The sequence below is a fragment of the Felis catus genome, chromosome A3 (genome assembly GCF_018350175.1).
Source record: "Felis catus isolate Fca126 chromosome A3, F.catus_Fca126_mat1.0, whole genome shotgun sequence".
Taxonomy (NCBI): Eukaryota; Metazoa; Chordata; class Mammalia; order Carnivora; family Felidae; genus Felis; species Felis catus.
Window position 1 is genome coordinate 110,020,169 of NC_058370.1, and position 19,591 is coordinate 110,039,759.

Consider the following 19,591-nt stretch of genomic DNA (forward strand, 5'->3'; position numbering starts at 1 on the left):
CAGCTTCTTCATTTAGGCAAATTATCAGACGTTAGAAACACCAGTGAGAATATTGCCCAGAGAATATTGCCCTGCCGAATGTTGCACAGAGATGATGGTGACAAATTTGGGGGCAGTTTTCATTTTACCACAATTAGACTGTTAGCACTTTGCAAAATGCTATTGGATTATAAAACTTATAAATATCCCCTGATGTTTATAGAAATACAGTTTTTTGTGTATACAGCTTTGTAGGATACACTACTTTGTAATAAAATGTGAATATTTTGGCAGGCTTTGTTCTTCACTGGCAACAAAGAAGTATTTAGAGAAAATGGATCATTTAACTGAGTGGTCATTTATTCATTTTGGCTTGTCATTAGATTACAGCTATTATCATTATCATTATGAACTAAAACTTACTGTTTACCCAGTTTGGAGACTGTGAAGAGAACTTAGCTAGCTTCCTAATCATGAATATTTCATAATTTAAGAGAAAATATTTAACTGAGATTCAAATTGAAAAACCATGTATTCTTCACACATATCCCGTCAAATTGTTCTTTTACTTCCAGCTGTGCTGTTTCTGACCCATGTTTCAATATTACCTGATTTGACGCAGTACTTTCTTTTATTGTCTTAATTGGTAGCTATAAATCATTTTATTAGTATCTATTAGAAATACTTTTTCCTAACAACATGAAAAATGGAATTTGACATTTGAACCATGTGATTTTGTGAATAGGTATACTTGCTTTTTACCTTGTTACGAATTTACTAATTAATCATGCTGCCTAGGGCAAAAGAACCTTTCTCAACAGCAGTCCCAAATGAGACCCTCTTCCAGGCTCCAGATCTTCCAGTTGGGGAAGATTCTTTCTGCTCTGTTCATTGTTTTGTGTTGGGACCTTCCAAAAAATATTGATGACACATAATGAGGACTTTCAGGATTGCCTTAGTCTTTTATAAATCAACTGTGTATCATCATGAAAGGATTAATATCTTTTTCTTAACCTATTTCTGTAAGATATTTTGAAAAAATTTAGCTCAGTTATCTTTAAAAAGGCCAGTGAGCTTACAGTATTCATAGGATTTTTTAAAAATTCAAATTATCAATATTTTATCATAAATGTTAAATGTTTTGTAGTCCGTCAACAAGCAGTAATATTCCGCTGATGAGGGTTGTACAGTCCATCAAGCACACAAAGAGGAAGAGCAGCACGATGGTGAAGGAAGGGTGGATGGTCCATTACACCAGCAGGGACACCCTGGTCAGTAGTCACAGATATTTTAATATGGTAGTGAAAGTTTGTTACGTACTTTATTTTGTGCATTTTTAAAATCAAAATGAGGATGTAATATGTATTAAGACAAAGTATATTGGAACTGTAGTTACATTTGTAAAGAGTTCTCAAAAGACAGAACGTTGAAATATCTTTACAAACCAGTAGAGCAGTAGAGATTCAGAAGAGGTCTGGGGATATAACATCAAATACAAAATCCATGAAAGAAATAATAAGAGGGACTTCATTATAATTATAAACTCCTGCTCTGCGAAAGACAGTATCAAGAGAATAAGACAACCACTGGCTAGGAGGAAGTATTTACAAAAGAGACATCTGATGAAAGACTTCTCTAAAATATACAAAGAACACTTAAAACTCAACAGTAAGAAAACAAACAACCCAATTAAAAAATGAGTCAAAGACCTTAACATATACCTCACCAAAGAAGATCTGTACAGATGGCAAACAGGCATATGACGAAGATGTTCCACATCATATGTTGTCAGGGAGATGCAAATTAAAACAACAGTGAGATACCACTACACGCTTACTGGAATGACCAAAATCTGGAACACTGTCAACACCAAATGCTGGCAAGGATGTAGGGCAACACAAACTTTCATTCATTGCTGATGGGGATGCAGTGGTATAGATACTTTGGAAGACTGGTGGTTTCTTACAAATTATGGGCTTTGTGATTATGATGTGTCAGTGTAGGTTCATCAGTTGTAGTGGATGTACCACTCAGAAGAAGGATGTAGGTCACAGGAATGCTCTGCATGTGTGGGCACAGGGGATATATGAGAAATCTCTGTACCTTCCCTTTAATTAGGCTATGAACTTAAAACGGCCAAAATCTTCATTTTACAAAATTATTTTAAGAAACATTAAAAAAAAAAAAAGCCACGTGTCAAAAAAAGCAACAACAAATGACAAACTGAAAAAAGTATTCTGAAGTCATGTGCTAGACAAGGATTCATTTCATGATATGTAAAGGATACCAACAAATTGATTCAAAAAAAATACAAACAAAGAATGGGCAAATAATATCTACAGAGTTCACAGACAGGAAAATACAAATGACTTTTAAAGATGAGAGCTTGATCTCATATTTAGTAAACAGTACAATTTAAAATTTCACTGAATTACCTTTTTTTTTTTTTATCAGTACAGCAAAGATCAAAAAGTTTAGTGACATACTAGATTAGTGAAGGTTTGAGTAAATAGGTACTCATGTTGCTGATAAAACTATAAATTGGATCAAATCATATGTAGGATAATTAATACTGTCAAGGAGAATTACATGTGTACATATCTTTTGACCTGGCAAGCCAATAGGTAAATTAGAAATGTAGCCTACAGATGAATTACATATCAGTGCATGTATACCACACGTGTATTTGCACGTGCTCACATAAAGTTCCCTAAAAGGATTCCCAGAAACCTACTACCGTTGCTTACGTGGGGTAGGGTGGACTCGAGTATGCTTATGGCTACATATCCTTTTTCTGTTCGCAGAATTTTGACCCCCGTGAATTTTAAACCTATTCAGACATACAAACTTATGAGTAGAAATGAAAGGAAAAGGAAAGAAAGGCACAGGTACTTTGGAAGAATCATTATTTTTATACCTAACAGTTGTATGCCCTTTATTTTATAGAGAAAGAGGCATTATTGGAGACTGGACAGCAAATGTCTCACATTATTTCAAAATGAATCTGGATCAAAGTATTATAAGGTAAAGATTCCACATTTAAAAAAATAACATACATTAAAATATTGTATGTTTTCCAGGTATATTAAAGTAATATTTGTTAGTTATTATATTGGCATATACTGTGTATTATGACTCTGCCTAATATCGCTTATAAGTCACTCTTGAGTTCCTTGTTGAAACAGTTTTCCCCCACCCTCCATTTCACCCCCCACAGCAGCCCTGCTACCAAAGGATGTTTTTTGTTGTGTGTTCCTTTGGTCTTGGCCTGCCTGTCAGGTTGCTGCTGATTTCCTTCTGGACACCATGATTTAGATCGGGCTGTTCATGATCATTGCCTGTCCAGAAGAGGCCGGTGTGGTATCCATGTTCTCCCTGCTCCATTTGATCTTAGGCCCCGATTCCCACATGCTGCTGCTTTGCTTTTGCATAGTCTTCTTTGCCTGGCTTGTTCCACACTTGGCCATGCCACAGACTGACACCAAACAAAATTGTAAGCGGAGCGATTGTATCCTTAAGAGAGAGATCAGAAACTGATGACTTTGAGCTGGTTGGGTTCTTTTAAATAGGTTTTTTTGGTGTGTTTTGTTTTTTTTTTTTTTTTGCCTCAGGGAGTAGACTACACATGCAGAGTTGTTACAGTTGTGGGCAGAACCAGAATGGAGTGCGTGAACAACCTGTGCTAGCATTCTCCTTTTGCTGTTGTTTTTGCTTTGTTTTCCTTTGAGGGCTGCATCTTGCAGACAGCAGCTGGCAGAGAAGTAATTGTTGAGTTGATTTAATGACAGTTGGAAAGGGACAAGTGTTGGATACAGTGGCGGTTAACTCTCCCCAGTCCTCTCCTTCCTTGCATTCTAACAACCTGCTATATGCTATAGGCTGGAACACTGGGTTAGTACGCTCCAGGCTCTGCCTTTGGCAGATCACTGATGGCAGATACTACTGTAAGACTTGACTGCGTGCTCCGTGTACCACATACTTGTGTTCATCTTAGTGCATTTGCTAGAAATGTGTATCTTTGATTGTTTAGCGTATTTGAAAATAAAAACAAAGATGTATTTATATTTTTTAATGCTTGATTTTTTACTGCAGGAAATTCCACTTTCAGAAATTCTCCGCATATCTTCGCCACAAGATTTCACAAACATTTCACAAGGCAGCAACCCACACTGTTTTGAAATCATCACTGACACTATGGTATACTTTGTTGGGGAGAACAATGGAGACAGTTCCCACAATCCTGTTCTTGCTGCCACTGGAATTGGAGTTGATGTAGCACAGAGCTGGGAAAAAGCAATTCGCCAAGCTCTCATGCCTGTTACCCCTCAAGCAAGTGTTTGCACTTCTCCGGGGCAAGGGAAAGATCACAGTAAGCAATAAGCTTGTTGATGGCTTTTTCCCCCCTTTGGTTCTTAAGCGTTTTGTGGGTGTGGTTGTGTTTATGTATTTCTAACGCTCATTTTAAGCTTCATCGTTAGTAACCAATACTGCGGGTTAATTCCTTTATACAATTCACGTTGGTTATAGTGTATACATACAACCCCCAGTATGAAAGAAAAGGTTCCAGAGTCAGTCTCCCTCTCCAGGCTCTGCCAACCTATTAGGTGATCTTAGGCAAAACTTCACCTCTCTGTGATAGTACCTACTTTGTGGGGTTGTCAGCATTCGAGGAAAGAGAACCAGTAAGGAATAGAACAGTCTTTGGTTTCCATGAACTCTCAGTGGATTAAAGTAAATTGCTAGTATTAGTATTTTGCTTCGTGGTCGGATATAAACAGGTGATCAAGAATTACGGTTCATGTCATACTTGTGAAATCTATGAAGCCAGAAATGCTGTCTTTTAACTGAATTAAGACATTCAGAAATACTAAAAAAAATTGTTGAAACACATGTTCTTTGCACCAACAAAATTTATAAAATAAAAGCTAAATTTTGCAAAGGATCAAATGAAAGCCATAATATAATGTCACTTTTACGCCATTGGTATTATGTTATTTCTGGGGAAACACCATTTATTAGACAGATATATTTAAATTGAAATAGGTATCAACCAGTTCCTACATGTACTTTATTTCTGTTCAACTGTATTATTTTGTGCACCTGTTCTTGGCATTATGTTAGGCTCTGAGCTAGAGTATGAAAGAAACACAGAAATTAAGGGAGATAGGACACACATACATAAGTAAGCGTTAGGTAGCAGCATAAAGCAGTAGTGCGCAAAAACGAGTAATGCATTACTTGGAGGATGCGGATATGGATAGAAGGAGTAAGCAGAGACTTCATGATTTGGATCTTGACCTTGGATCCCAAGTAGGCTAGGATAGGAAAAGCTAAAAGGGAAGGGTAGAGAGCTAGTGTTATTCTAGTTAAGGAGACAGGTGTGATCAATGGGATGAAGATAATGACCGTGACCATGTTTGGTGTTTAACATTGATTCTAAGAGGATGAATTAATGGATATTTACAGTGCTGCTAAAGTTTTGGGGGATTTTAGACAGAACTCTGATAACCTAACTAAAGCCATGGACCTATTCCCCCAGAAAATAATACAGGAGCATACATACAAATTTTATGTATAACTGGATGTGGGAACCTCCTCTAGCCCATCATCCATGGACCTTCTCCCTCGGGTTGAGAATCTCGAAAAGCAGAAGGGTTGCATGAGAGTGCTAGAGAATGATGCGCAGTCGTGCCGCTTACTGTCTGTGTGACCTTGGTCTCTACAGTCTCTCATCTAAAGTGTGAATCATAATAAATGCATACAATGCACGTAGCACGGTTCCTGATGCACTGGTAATACTGTTGTTGTTGCTGCTGCTGCTTTTTGTGGTGTAAAGTTCTGGGAAGCAATAGAAATTAAAACTGGGTGGAGCTGGACAGTGGAGGCCTTTGAAACAATCTGCGTTGACACTAGGAAACCGGAACAATTGGAAAGCAGTGTTAGATACTTCTGTATCGTTGATGCTGTGCCTTTTTGTTTCATTGATATTTAATATTTTAATTATTTAAAATATTTTAAGATTGATTTAATATTTTTAAATGCAGGCTTTGACAGTCATTTTTTGATGCATAGTTTGCTTACATTTTGTTAATTTTTATATTTGGGATTGTAAAGGAAATTTCATATTGTCTTTGAGTTGTCTCCAAGATTCTAGATGTTTGAGACCTAACCTCTTACTCACTTCCCATGCTGCCCTTTTCTCTTGTCAGTTACTTCCGTTGCGTACCAAAATAATACAAACATTTGAATTTTACAGCATTATGGAATATAAGATGAAGAAGTCCTTCCTATACACTTGTAACACCCCCCCCCCCCCTTATTCCTGGTCCTATACCTCCTCCTTCAGAAGACCATTATGAACAATTTGGTGTATATTTCTTGCTTTGGGGAGAAGGGAAGCTTATGCTATCTGTGCTGTATTGTTATATTTTATTTTTGTAGAAAAGTGTGGTCATACTCTTTGTTCTTTTTGGAACTGGCTTTTATCCACTATTTCATATATATCAGATATATTTCAATGCTAGTATATGTAGATTTGTCTAATTTTTAATTTTAATTTTTTAATTTTTAAAAAAGTTTTTGTAATGTTTGTTTTTGAGAGAGAGACAGAGAGCATGATGGGAGGGGGGCAGAAAGAGAAGGAGACAGAATCTGAAGCAGGCTGTCAGCCCAGAGCCTGACACAGGGCTTGAACTCATGAACCACGAGATCATGACCTGAGCCAAAGTCAGACATTTAACCGACTGAAGCACCCAGGCACCCCAAATTTTATTATTACTAAAGTAATGCATGCTTTTTATGTTTTAGAAAATGAAGGCAGTATAGAAGTGTATAAAGAGCAGGCTTTGTTCCCCAACCCTACTTCTCTCACCCATCGGAAGTATCATTTTCTTCATCAAATGCTGCTACTACCTTACAACTTGCCTTTCTAACTTAATATGCTGTGGATAGCATTCTAACTCAGTATTATAGCTCTACACCATTAAATGTTTAGATAGGATTTCTTTGTGTGGATGTTTCATATTTTATTTAACCAGTTTCCTGTTACTGGGTTAGTATTATATGTGTGTGGATAAATTTTTTTAAAGAACATAATTAGCCAATTTTTAATTCAGCCAGTTTATAAAACTTAATGTACTGTGGGCACTTGCATGTCAGCAGATGTTAATATTATTAAGTCCTATAACAATTTTGTTCTTTGCTCATACATCGTTCTTCTGTTTTACAGAAGATTTATCTACTAGTATCTCTGTATCTAACTGTCAGATCCAGGAAAATGTGGTAAGTAAAAATTGAAAATTATAGCTAAGATATGCAAATTGGATAATTAAAATAGGTAAATGAAGATGTGAAAATCAGTTCAAGAGATAAAAAACAAACTCTTAAACACAGAGAGCAAACTGGTGGTTGCCAGAGAGGAAGTGAATGGGGGGATGGGGAAATAGAGGGGATTAAGAATGCATTTATCCTGATGAGCACTGAGAAACATATAGAACTATTGAAACTAATATAACACTGTATGCTAATTATACTTGAATTAAAAAAAAATATATGGGGCGCCTGGGTGGCTCAGTCGGTTAAGCATCCAACTTCGGCTCAGGCCATGATCTCGCGGTTTGTGGGTTCGAGCCCCACGTTGGGCTCTGTGCTGGCAGCTGGAGCCGGGAGCCCGCTTTGGATTCTGTGTCTCCGTCTCTCCCTGCCCCTCCCCTGTTCATGCTCTGTCTCTCTCTGTCTCTCAATAATAAATAAACGTTAAAGAAAATTCAAAAAAATAATTCTTAGGCCAAAGTATTGACCAGTTGGCCTAAAGACACCAGGCAGGCTAGACTTCGGGGCTGATAACTTCTTTAAGGAATTCTGCCTTACGAAGGAAAGTGTGGCAGATTTTTTTAACTGTGAAAATAAAGTTAACTTTTTCATAAGTGTTAGTAGACTATTACATAGTGACAGACTAGTTCAAAGAGAAGGGAGAGACCACTTCTTTCTGGGTCAGCAGAGAAAGCTTCCTACAAGAAGTGAATCCTGAGCTGTGCCCAAGTTGATGGAAAGGGATTTTGACTCAAGGGCTGAGAGGGTGAGGGCAGGGAATACTACTACATACAAGACAGGGACCAGGATGGGCACATAGAGAGAAGCAGGACATACAGGACTTGTAAGGAATAGTGAATAGGTTCAGTTTGGCTGGTGTATATATGTAGGTATGTGCTGAGGATTGTAACAGGGGTCAGCAAACTTTCTTTTTTTTTTTTTTTTTTAAACATTTATTTATTTTTGAGACACAGAGAGAGCATGAACATGGGAGGGTCAGAGAAAGAGGGAGACACAGAATCTGAAACAGGCTCCAGGCTCTGAGCTGTCAGCACAGAGCCCGGCGCGGGGCTCGAACCCACGGACCGCGAGATGGTGACCTGAGCCGAAGTCGGACGCTTAACCGACTGAGCCATCCAGGCACCCCAGCAAACTTTCTATAAAGGGATAGATAGTAAATATCTTAGGCTTTGTGGACCACACCCAATTACTTGATTCTGCCATGGTAGTGAGAAAGCAGCCTTAGTACAGAAAGGAATGAGCATGGCTGCGTTCCAATAAACCTGCATTTATGGACCCTTGATTTTGAACTTTATGTCACTTTCATGTGTCGAAAGATACCATTATTTTCTCTTTTTTAACCATTTAAAAATGTAAAATCTATTCTTTGATCAGGAGTCTGTACAAAAAGACCCAGCAGACCTACCAACTAGTTAGCCAACCATGGATTAGAAAGAAAAAAGGCTGGAAAAAGAAGTCATAAAATATTTCATTGACTATATATAAATTTCTCTGATAAAAATCTCTCACCATGTTCCACCAGAGGCATCCAGCTGTTCTAGCTCTTAGCATATAAACGTTGCCTATCCTAGGATTGCGACGAAGACACGTTATCCAGTGGCGCTATGGGAAATAGAGGGTCTCAAGGAGATGTAATCTGTGTATCTCTTGTTGTAGTGGCAGGTACGAGAGATACCAGATTCTCAGGGAGGGAAGGAGGAGTAACAAGAACGTGAGGTCACTAACTTTGAAGGAGCTTGAGGGACATGCACATTCATAGCTGAAAAGGGGAAAGGTTTAGAGCTGATCTTTGTGAAAAAACCTTTTCTGGCAGCTATTATTTGAATCGCACATGTCCCCTCATCTAATTTGATTAGAACCAAAATTTAGTTGGTTAAACAAAAAGTTGATTAAAGTTAGGAAGCATATAAAAATGATTCTTACAAACCTTAAAATTTTCACTATAACTTAAAACATACCTATGCACATTCATTTGCTGTTGTCACAGGACTGAGATTCTTATGGGTCTGCTAAGCAGACTTGCACTTTGTCTTTCTTGTGTCAGTCACATCTGTAATGCAGTTCCAATGCTAACCACCCAGATTTCGTGCAGACTTCACAGACTAAGGGTACAAGTTCCCAAAAGGCTGCCCACACTTGAGACACCAGCCACAAGTGCAGGGGTCTCCAGGTCACCCGTACTTCTGACCAACTGGCTACAAATCCAGAGGATTCCCAGGAACCCACACTGAGGTTCAGTAATTCACTAGAGTGACTCTGAGAACGCAGGAAAGCTCTGGACTTCTGATTACAGCTTAAGTATAAAAATCGGGACCAGCCAACTAAAGACACCTAGGGTGCGGTTTGGGAGGGTTCTGAATGTAGAGCTTCTGCGTTCTCTTGCTGAAGTCCGGGTATGCAACCCTACCAGCACATAGATGTGTCACCAGCCCCGAGAGTTACCTGGATTGTGGTGTCCAAAGGTTTTTTTTGAGTTTCATTAAGTATGATTGACTGAATCATTGGCTACCTGATTGAACTCAGTCTCCTGCCCCCTCGTGTCCTCCCCTGAGTTTGGACTGTTCAAAGCCCCAATCCTCTAATCACGTGGTTAGTCTTTCCAGTGATATTTCCTCATCCTAAGTCATCTTGTTAGCTTAACACAGGTGTGATCCAAAGGGCTCATGTATTACATGAATGAGATATTCCTGTGATTTGGGAAATTCCCAGGATTTAAGAGTCTCTCTCTAAGAAACCAGGGGAAAAGGCCAGTCAAATTCTTATTATACAACACCCATAATATCTATAATTTCCTATTTTTGTTTCTTTAAAGTAGAGCCAGGGATACTTGTGAAATATTCTGAGAACAGAATCCGCACTCCCCCAATCTGGAGTTTGTAAAACTACTTAGTTTTCATAGAAATCTTGTGTGTTTCGGGGCGCCTGGGTGGCGCAGTCGGTTAAGCGTCCGACTTCAGCCAGGTCACGATCTCGCGGTCCGTGAGTTCGAGCCCCGCGTCAGGCTCTGGGCTGATGGCTCGGAGCCTGGAGTCTGTTTCCGATTCTGTGTCTCCCTCTCTCTCTGCCCCTCCCCCGTTCATGCTCTGTTTCTCTCTGTCCCAAAAATAAATAAAAAACGTTGAAAAAAATTTTTTTTAAGAAATCTTGTGTGTTTCATTGACTTATCAAATATATTTATATTTTTGTGTAATCTATAACAAGTACATTTGGCAAAATGGTGTGGGGAATAAATTCAGTTTTAAGAGCTACTCATTGGGATACCGGCCACAAGCATTTTGTTAGGCTGTGGTAGACATCAGTCAATGTATGCTTTTCAGGGGCGCCTGGGTGGCTCAGTCGGTTAAGCGTCCGACTTCAGCTCAGGTCACGATCTCAACGGTCCGTGAGTTCGAGCCCCGCGTCGGACTCTGGGCTGATGATGGCCCAGAGCCTGGAGCCTGCTTCCAATTCTGTGTCTCCCTCTCTCTCTGACCCTCCCCCGTTCATGCTCTGTCTCTGTCTCAAAAATAAATAAACGTTAAAAAAATTAAAAAAAAATATATATATATATGCTTTTCAGAGGGAGTGGAGAGTGTAGGTTATTCTGGTGAGTTAGTAAAAGACAAGGTGTTAGGATAGCCTCTAATGTAGTACTTATTTGACCCTGATATGTCCTGAATTCCTTATCTTTTTAATAGATTTTTCTGCTTCCCAAATACATCATAAGGCTCTTAACTAGGTCTCTTCCACAAATTAGCTACCTTTTGCAAAGCCCTGTGTACAGTTAGGGTTCAATAAATGTTGATGATAATCATAAAATCATAGGCATTTTTTAAATTAGGAGGAACCTAGGGATGTAAACCAATACTTTTTTTTACAGATGAGAAAACGTCCCAGGGGAGTCAACAATTTAAGATTATCTAATTAAAGCAAATTAGGGAATCAGATTTATGGAATTACTGATTTTTATATGCTAAGCACTGGACTTGACACTTTGTAGATATCTTTATTTACTTTGCTTAAAAATCCAGTGAAATAGGTGTTACTATATTCCCTTTACCAATTGAGAAAATTGAGGCCTATGTGATTCTATTTGAGTTACTACCGTGAGACAGGCACTGGCTGGGAATGTAAGAGCCACAGAGATCGAGCCCCTGACTTCATGCAGACTGGCACAGACCCCAAACAAAAGGGAGACCGGGATCGAAGAGCTGTGGAGGGGACCGGGGATTGCCCTCCCAAGAATAATCCGACAGCAGTAACCACCACCAAGAGAGAGTGGGGCAGGGGAGAAGATTGGGGAGTGGGTCTCACTGACAGACTTTCTCACACATACGCTGTCACCAGCCTTTCAAAATTAGCCTAATTTCGATAATATGAACCTTGTAAGTTTTTCTCTCAAATCAAAGATAGCAAATTTCTTTGATGGTGAAATAAGTAAAATACCGTTCTTAATTTTTTATGTTAACTTACTGTTTATAGATGATTACTTAATAAATGCATGATGTCTTTTATTCAAGGCATTTCCCCCCCCAAAGATCTTGCTGAATATATTATACTTGCATATTAAGAGTCATAGTATTAAAACTGGGCTTTTCTAGGACATGGGAAGTCTATATTCATAAAATATTTGTTATGAAAATTAGCTGCCTCATAAAAATAAAAATGCGTTTAAGTGTTAGAATGAAGAGTTAGAGATGCTGACCGTGTTTCATAGGGCAAATAATGCTGCTTACTCCTTCCCAAATAGGACATTAGTACTGTTTACCAGATCTTTGCCGATGAGGTGCTTGGTTCAGGCCAGTTTGGCATCGTCTATGGAGGTGAGTGACTGCAGCCTGCTGCATATTATACATACTCCAGAAAATTGTGAAATTTGAAAACCTCTGCTAGCTGTTACGTCTTGTCACAATTTTGTCTAGTGGCTTCTTTCTGCAGGGTTGACTTGCATTCTTTCAGCTAAGCCCTTTTCACTGTAACTGAGTATTCTTCATTTCAACCGCAGACTTTACAAAGTAACAAAGAATCAGGAAATTAGTTCCACAGTAGTCTTACTTTATCTCTTCTTGTAGCATAAAGATGTTTGTGAGGGAAAAATCCGTGGCTCAGAGCTTTTTTGGGCGGCGTGTGAGCTCGTTTATTGGAGGTTATGCCCTCCTGGATGTCCAACACAAATGGCCCCGTTCATCTGCTGTTGGCATGAATGTTATATCACGTCTGAGGACCTGAGATCTCGCTGTGACTTATGATATTGGCAGAGTCATTTAAGCTCACCATGCCTTTGTATCTTCATCTGTTGAATGGAGTTAATAAACCTTTACCTGCATAGTTCACAGGGTTGTTAATTAAACCTAATTGTACATAAAAGTACTTTTATGAGCTATGATCCGAGGTATAAAAGGAAGGTAATGTTAAATCCTAGTCCTCACTTGCTGACACTGTTTAAGTAGTCTCCTCCTCGGCCTTTCTGCCTCCAGGCTTGCTCTCAAGTGTGGTTAAATAACTTTGTGCTGACTCAGTGAACCTAGTAAAATTAATTCATTGATACAGTGTTTCTATCTTGACAGTCTCTGAAGACTAAGAGTAGTTAACTAATAAGGTAGATTATTTTTCAGTCCCCAAGTTCATTCAAATTTCCTGCTGTTTTGAGTAATGAAGCTGTCATTAGGGACAGCTACTATTAAGGGAAAACAATTTACTTCTTAAAATTAAAGGTGAGTGAAGGAGGACAAAATCAGCCAAAGAAAAGAAATATAAGAGTAAATACATATCAGTTTTGGTCTGAGGACAACTTCCTGATAAAGCTTTCATGTTGTAGATGAGCTGACAGTTTGCTCCTTCTTACTTTTCTATACTTTTTTTTTTTTTTTAATAGGAAAACACAGAAAGACTGGAAGGGATGTGGCTATTAAAGTAATTGATAAGATGAGATTCCCCACAAAACAGGAAAGTCAACTCCGTAATGAAGTGGCTATTTTACAGGTAAAGAACAAAAAACCAAGTTGCTTTGTATTGGTTTTAATTTTGATTTATGAGTTTTTAAATACAGGTCTGTTTACTGTGCTGATAAGAATAAGGCTTGTTTTCTGTTTTATTTTCATATTATGCCTTTTTGGCTTAGTGAGAGGTTGGTGGACATCTGCATTAAATCCTTAAGTCTTTTTTTAATTTTTTTTTTTAAGGAAAAATTAAGTTACAGTAACCTAGGAGTTACAAGAACTGCCATTATGGTAGTAGTTTGTTCAGAACACATTTTCATAAGTAAAATCTTAACAACAAAACTCTTAATTCGTCTCTCCAGAAGCTCAAAACACTTGATAGTTCTGTATCACCACATTTGATTAGGAGATCAGTGCTATACCCGTTCAGTTCTCACAGATGATCTGCTTGATGATTATAGCAATTGCTATTAAAAAAAAAAAGTCGCTTAAAAATTGTGGACTTTTTAACAGTAGCATTTGCTATTTTATTAATTCACAACTCCAAAGATTTAATTTTATAATGGTTTAGTCCACTAAGGTGTGTTTTTAAAGATATACTGACAATGACTTAACTCCCATAAAATAAATTACTGTCTTCTTATTTTCATGTAACATTTTTACCTCTTTTGGGGGTCATCTAGAAGACTAAAATGTAGCTTTATCTTTATTTTTATGAATATCCTAAATCATTTATAATATGCAAATATCTATTTACTGTGTAGCTTTTGCATAATATTTAAGAAATCATGGTGATATAATAGTTAATGCTGTCAGAGCCCCCATTTGCTTGTGGGTGAAGTTCAAGAAGATAGTCTACTGAACTTAGGCTTCCTTGAAGAAGCAGGTAAGAAATGTATAAACAAAGGATTAATTTTACATGTATTACATTATCAGTTACTAGCAGTAATGTTTGCCTCACTTCTTTTTCAGAGGCGTGATAATCAAAAGATTATGATCAGCAAGCTACCTGTGGTCCTTTCAAGTTGCTTCCTCCTATAAAACTACCTTCATACAGAATATTAATAGCATTCAGAGTATATTAGGATATGGTTAGAAATCTTTTTCACATCTAATTTTGGAATCTTGCTCATTGTCCAACTAGTATGCAAAAAAAAAAAAACCATTAAGGATATATATTTTTTAAGGTTTTTTTTTTAATGTTTATTTACTTTTGAGAGAGACAGAGACAGAGCGTGAGCAGGGGAGGGGCAGGGAGCGAGGGAGACCCAGAATCTGAAGCAGGCTCCAGGCTCTGAGCTGTCAGCACAGAGCCTGACGTGGGACTTGAACTCACAGACAGTGAGATCATGACCTGAGTTGGACACCCAACTGACCGAGCCACCCAGGTGCCCCAAGGATATATTCTTAAGACTTGATTCATCCTTGTCGCTTTGATCACGAACACATCTTTGAATTAAACACTGAAGCTTTTTTTCGTCGTGTTATGAACTGTGGCTCATAATAGCTAAATTTAGGGGTTTCCAGGTAATGCACAGTGCAAAAGCTGTATTCTGTATTTCTGGGTTTTTTCATTGATATTGCCCTATGGGGAATACAGTTAAGTGATTATAGTATGTCTCCAAATATACTATTTTCATCTTAAATTTAATACCATAGTCTTTGTTATAGATTCTGTTCAAATCGTATGTCGTGAATGGCTTACTTTGTGCCAGAAACTAAACTTAATTAACATCATCCAGCAGGAAGAAGACAGGTTCAGAGTGTGAATCTAAGTCTGTCTCCACACCACATGCTCTTTCTTCTCTGCCACATTGGATCTCCTGTGTGTGTGTGTGTGTGTGTGTGTGTGTGTGTGTGTGTGTAAAATTGTGACTTCAGTTTCTTTGCAATGTGTAAGTTCAGCGAATGTTGAGTGTGAGGACCAGCTTTAGGCTACTTTATATTTGAATTACAGTTCTCTTAGAACAATGTGAATATGGTAAATACATTTTTTTAAAGCAGACTTCTTTCAGATAGTAACTCATTTGCTGAAATTCATTCCCCAAGATTTGGTTGTATGAGCATTTCAGCCAGACCCTTCCACACGGGTCACGAGGCACTTCTGTACTCGCTCACTCGCTCCACCCTTTGGTTCCCGCCTCCCCTGGCAGCCCGGTCATCCTTACTTTCCAGTCACTGCCCCTGATTCTTCTTGTACGTAGTCCTCCTTAAACAAATCTAAAGGTCTGGGTGAACGCAGCCTGGTAGTTGATCCTGGTACTGTAAATACCCTGCAGCTCCACTGACAGCCGTAGTTTTTCTTCCCCATGTCCTCATCTTTTTTTTTTTTTTTATGAATTTTTTTTAATGTTTTTATTTATTTTTGGGACAGAGAGAGCATGAGCAGGGGAGGGGGCAGAGAGAGAGGGAGACACAGAATCTGAAGCAGGCTCCAGGCTCCGAGCTGTAAGCAGAGCCCAACGTGGGGCTCAAACTCACAGACTGTGAGATCGTGACCTGAGCTGAAGTCGGACACTTAACCGACTGAGCCGCCCAGGCGCCCACCGTGTCCTCATCTTTATAAAGAAAGGATGGGGTGAAGACCAAGCATATTATTGAGACCATACTTTTGGCCTTTCCAATGGCAGGGAGAGACAATTATAGAATCATTGACTTAGGAGTGACCTTACAGTTTACCCAGGAACATCCAGCCTCTCTCTTGAGTGCCTGGTGACAAGCTCTATATTTCTATCAATTTAATAGAAATGAGAACATGACATTTTTGGACATCTGCACATATTCTATTCAGCTAAATCAAAATCTCTTTAAAAAAGTTCCATCATAGACACCACACTCAACACATTGAGTCTCTTTTCCAGATGGTGGCCACACTGACTTTCTTGCTGTTCCTCAAACTTGCCAGATATGGTCCTGCCTCAAGGACTTTGCTTTAGCTATTCCCTCTGCCTAGAATGCTGGCACGCCCCATATCTGCATGGCATATTCCTTTATCTCCTTCAAGACTTTGCCCAGATGTTATTTCCTCGTGAGGCCCTTGCATTCCGTTCAGCATTATCCACCCATCTACCCCCAGCGCCCCTTCCTCTTCTTTCCATAGCATTTACCACCTTCACACTGGGTCATTTACTAGTTTATTACCTAGTGTCTACCCAACCTTGCTAGAATTAATAAGCTCAGTGAGATGAGACGTATTTGTCAATTTTGTGTACTCATGAATCCAGACTACCAGCATAGTACTGGCACATAGCAAATACTCATTTAATATTTATTGAATAAATGTTTATGTGGGGAATTAACCCATAACACATTGTTAAAATTTTGAATGGAAGCGTGGAATGGTTTCACTTGTATAATTCCTTAAGGTAATGTGTTACTTTGTAGATGTGTACAAGCGGTTATGCAGAGAAAGGGTCCGTACTACGTAAACTGTTAACACGGCCACATCTGGGGAGCGTGTTGTGGGGCAGGAAGGAAACGGAGGATTTTTACCTTTGTTTCATGGGGATAAGGTAATATAAAATGTCTTTTGCCCCTGCCTGAAGAGGGTAGGTATAGAGTAGTAATGGGGGAAAATGTGTGGCACTCTCACGGCTACTGTGTTAATGGGAAAATGTCATCAGAAACTTCAGAGAGAAATTTCTGGTTATACGCTGTGGTATAAATTCAGCATTTCCCCCACCTCTTCTTGTAAATTACCCAAAAGCTACAAGAAAAATGATAAACAGAAATGTATACTGTGTCTTTAATAAAAATAGAAGAGAGTTCAGACCTACAAAATAGGTAGGAGTTTTCCAGAAACACTGCAGGGGGAGCCAGGGGTGCGTGCAGGAAGAGGGGCCGCAGTCAGAGCAGGTTTTGCGGGCTCTTTCTGACCTCTCCAGTCATGATATCCTCTCCAGGTCCCTCCTCAAATAGAAGGCCAAGGGGGTCATGATCTGGTAAGATTTAATTCAAGGGAAAACAGTAAGTGAAGTGAAGAAGGGCACTTTGACAGTGGAAGAATGCAGATCACAGCAGATTAACAGTGGCAAGATTTATAAAAGGAAACTAGAGCCAGGGAGGAACTGGCAAGCACTTAGTGGTCCTGGCAGATGAAGTAGCCAAAACTAACAACGTAGAAGGCCTAAACAGTAGAAGCTAATCTAACCACTTGATACTGACATCTGTGTCCTAAAAACAGAGAACAAAGAATACCTCATTAATTCAAAAAAGCCATAGGATAGTGTTCTTTGATCCTAATGCAATAAAACTAGAAATAAATTACAAAATCAGAGAACAAAAAGCTCCCACCTCCTGAATTTTTTTTTCTTAAGTAGGCTCCACGGCCTGCGCAAAGCCCAGTGTGGGCCCGAACTCCCAACCCTGAGGTGATGACCTGAGCTGAGATCAAGAGGCAGCTGCTCAACTGACCGAGCCACCCAGGTGCCCTCTGAAACAAAGTTTTTAATATCTTAATTCTTAAAGAGCAAAGTCAAGATGTCAGAGTATTTAGACAATAATCATGAAAATACTGTATATCAGCTTTTAGACTATTGCTCAGAAAAAAAAAAAACTATAAGCTCAAATATTTACACAAGAAAGAATGAAAATAAATGAATTAAGAATCCAACTTGAGAAGTGAGAGAATGACGGGGGCCTGGCTGGCTCAAGTGGGACAGTGTGCGACTGACTCTTGATCTCGGGGTCGTGAGTTGAAGCCCCACATTGGGTGTAGAGATTACTTTAAAAAAAAAAAAGTTAAAGAATGAACAATAAACTTAAGGAAAGCAAAAAATAAGAAATATGACCACAAATACTGAAAAAAATGTAAAGGCATTTTGAGATTTTAAGATGCTGCTGTGACCAACTTGATCAGATAAATTTGAACACCTGGAGAAAATGATTCTCTATGAAAGTATAACTTCCCAAAACAGACTCCAGAGGAAATAGGACATCTAAACAAATAGAAGTTAAGAGACAATAATGTTACAGCGTACTTCTGGTTTTGTATGTGTATACATACGGCTTCACAGGAGAGTGGGAGACAGACAACTACAGCATGGGGACAGCCAGCCACACTACCAACTCTTAAGTTGATCAGAGTTGTGATATTCTGAGTCTTCCCCTTGCTTACCGCTATTATCACACGCATTTCACTTTTGTTTATTCATAAAGCTGTGACACTTTATATTTTGCTATTTGGAATACCACCTCATTAAGTTGTTTTAAACTGATTAGTAAACAGTATTTATTTCGTACTTGCTAGTCATTTTTTAAAACACCAACCATGATTCAGACATTGACCTAAAATGACTAAGAGTCTCTGCTCCCAGGGAACTTCCTAGGCTACAGAGTAAGATACACATGACATAGTAGCATGGGGTAAGTATTGCTACATGGATAGACGGTGTTTGGTGGAAAATACTGCAGTCGTCCCAAAGAGAGGTAACGTGAGCTGAAATTAAAGCAGTTACAGTGGGAATTGAGAGATGGCGGCAGGTTCAAAAAACAGAGATGGCACTCAGCCTCACATAAGCCAAAAAGAAGTTTGCCCTTTTGGCATAATTAGGTACCCATAATAAGGAAAACAGCGTAAGAAAAATAGATTTCTGGGGCGCCTGGGTGGCGCAGTCGGTTAAGCGTCCGACTTCAGCCAGGTCACGATCTCGCAGTCCGTGAGTTCGAGCCCCGCGTCAGGCTCTGGGCTGATGGCTCAGAGCCTGGAGCCTGTTTCCGATTCTGTGTCTCCCTCTCTCTCTGCCCCTCCCCTGTTCATGCTCTGTCTCTCTCTGTCCCAAAAATAAATAAACGTTGAAAAAAAAAAATTTAAAAAAAAAAAAAGAAAAAAAAAAAAAAAAAAAAAAGAAAAATAGATTTCTATAAATAAAGAATAAAAGTTAAATCACTTGGGCCAATAGAGCATATTTAAAATTGAATAGGGCGAATGAAGCCATGTTATTGAAGATGTGAAAATACAAGCAGAGGAATAGATTTATGTCCAGAGTAAAAAGCCATTGAATGTTTTTGAGCATGACTGACTTCTCAAATTTACTTTTGAGGAAAGTTTTTTGGGTTTTTGGCTTTTTTTAAACCGGTAAGATAGATTGCTTTTTTTTATTAGCAGAAACCGTATCACATTCAGCTTTCTATTTCACTAGCCCTGGTAACGTAGTGGTGCTCAAGAAACCTGAGGTGATGGAGGTAGAGATGCTGAGCCCGAAAGAGGGAAGACCAAATCGAGGCGTGATGGAAGATCCGGGCTTAGACAAAAAACTACCTTAAAAACAGAACCATTTCTTGAGCAGAGATACAGCCCCAAAGAGCCACAGCTCTGCGTAATTGACCATAAAGTTTGATTGGCAGTTGGTGCCCACTCGTGG

At 38.9% G+C, this 19,591-nt stretch overlaps 1 protein-coding gene across 2 annotated transcripts in view; it reads left to right on the forward strand.

Annotated features, from left to right (window-relative positions):
- Positions 1-19,591, forward strand: part of PRKD3 (protein kinase D3) — an 86,176-nt gene that overhangs the window by 59,069 nt on the left and 7,516 nt on the right. For both annotated transcript variants that reach the window (XM_023251955.2, XM_003984319.6), the window contains exons 9-14: positions 1,127-1,250; positions 2,926-3,003; positions 4,072-4,348; positions 7,208-7,260; positions 12,041-12,113; positions 13,166-13,272. In XM_023251955.2, the coding sequence (XP_023107723.1) occupies positions 1,127-1,250; positions 2,926-3,003; positions 4,072-4,348; positions 7,208-7,260; positions 12,041-12,113; positions 13,166-13,272 (712 nt within the window). The remainder of the gene's footprint in view (positions 1-1,126; positions 1,251-2,925; positions 3,004-4,071; positions 4,349-7,207; positions 7,261-12,040; positions 12,114-13,165; positions 13,273-19,591) is intronic.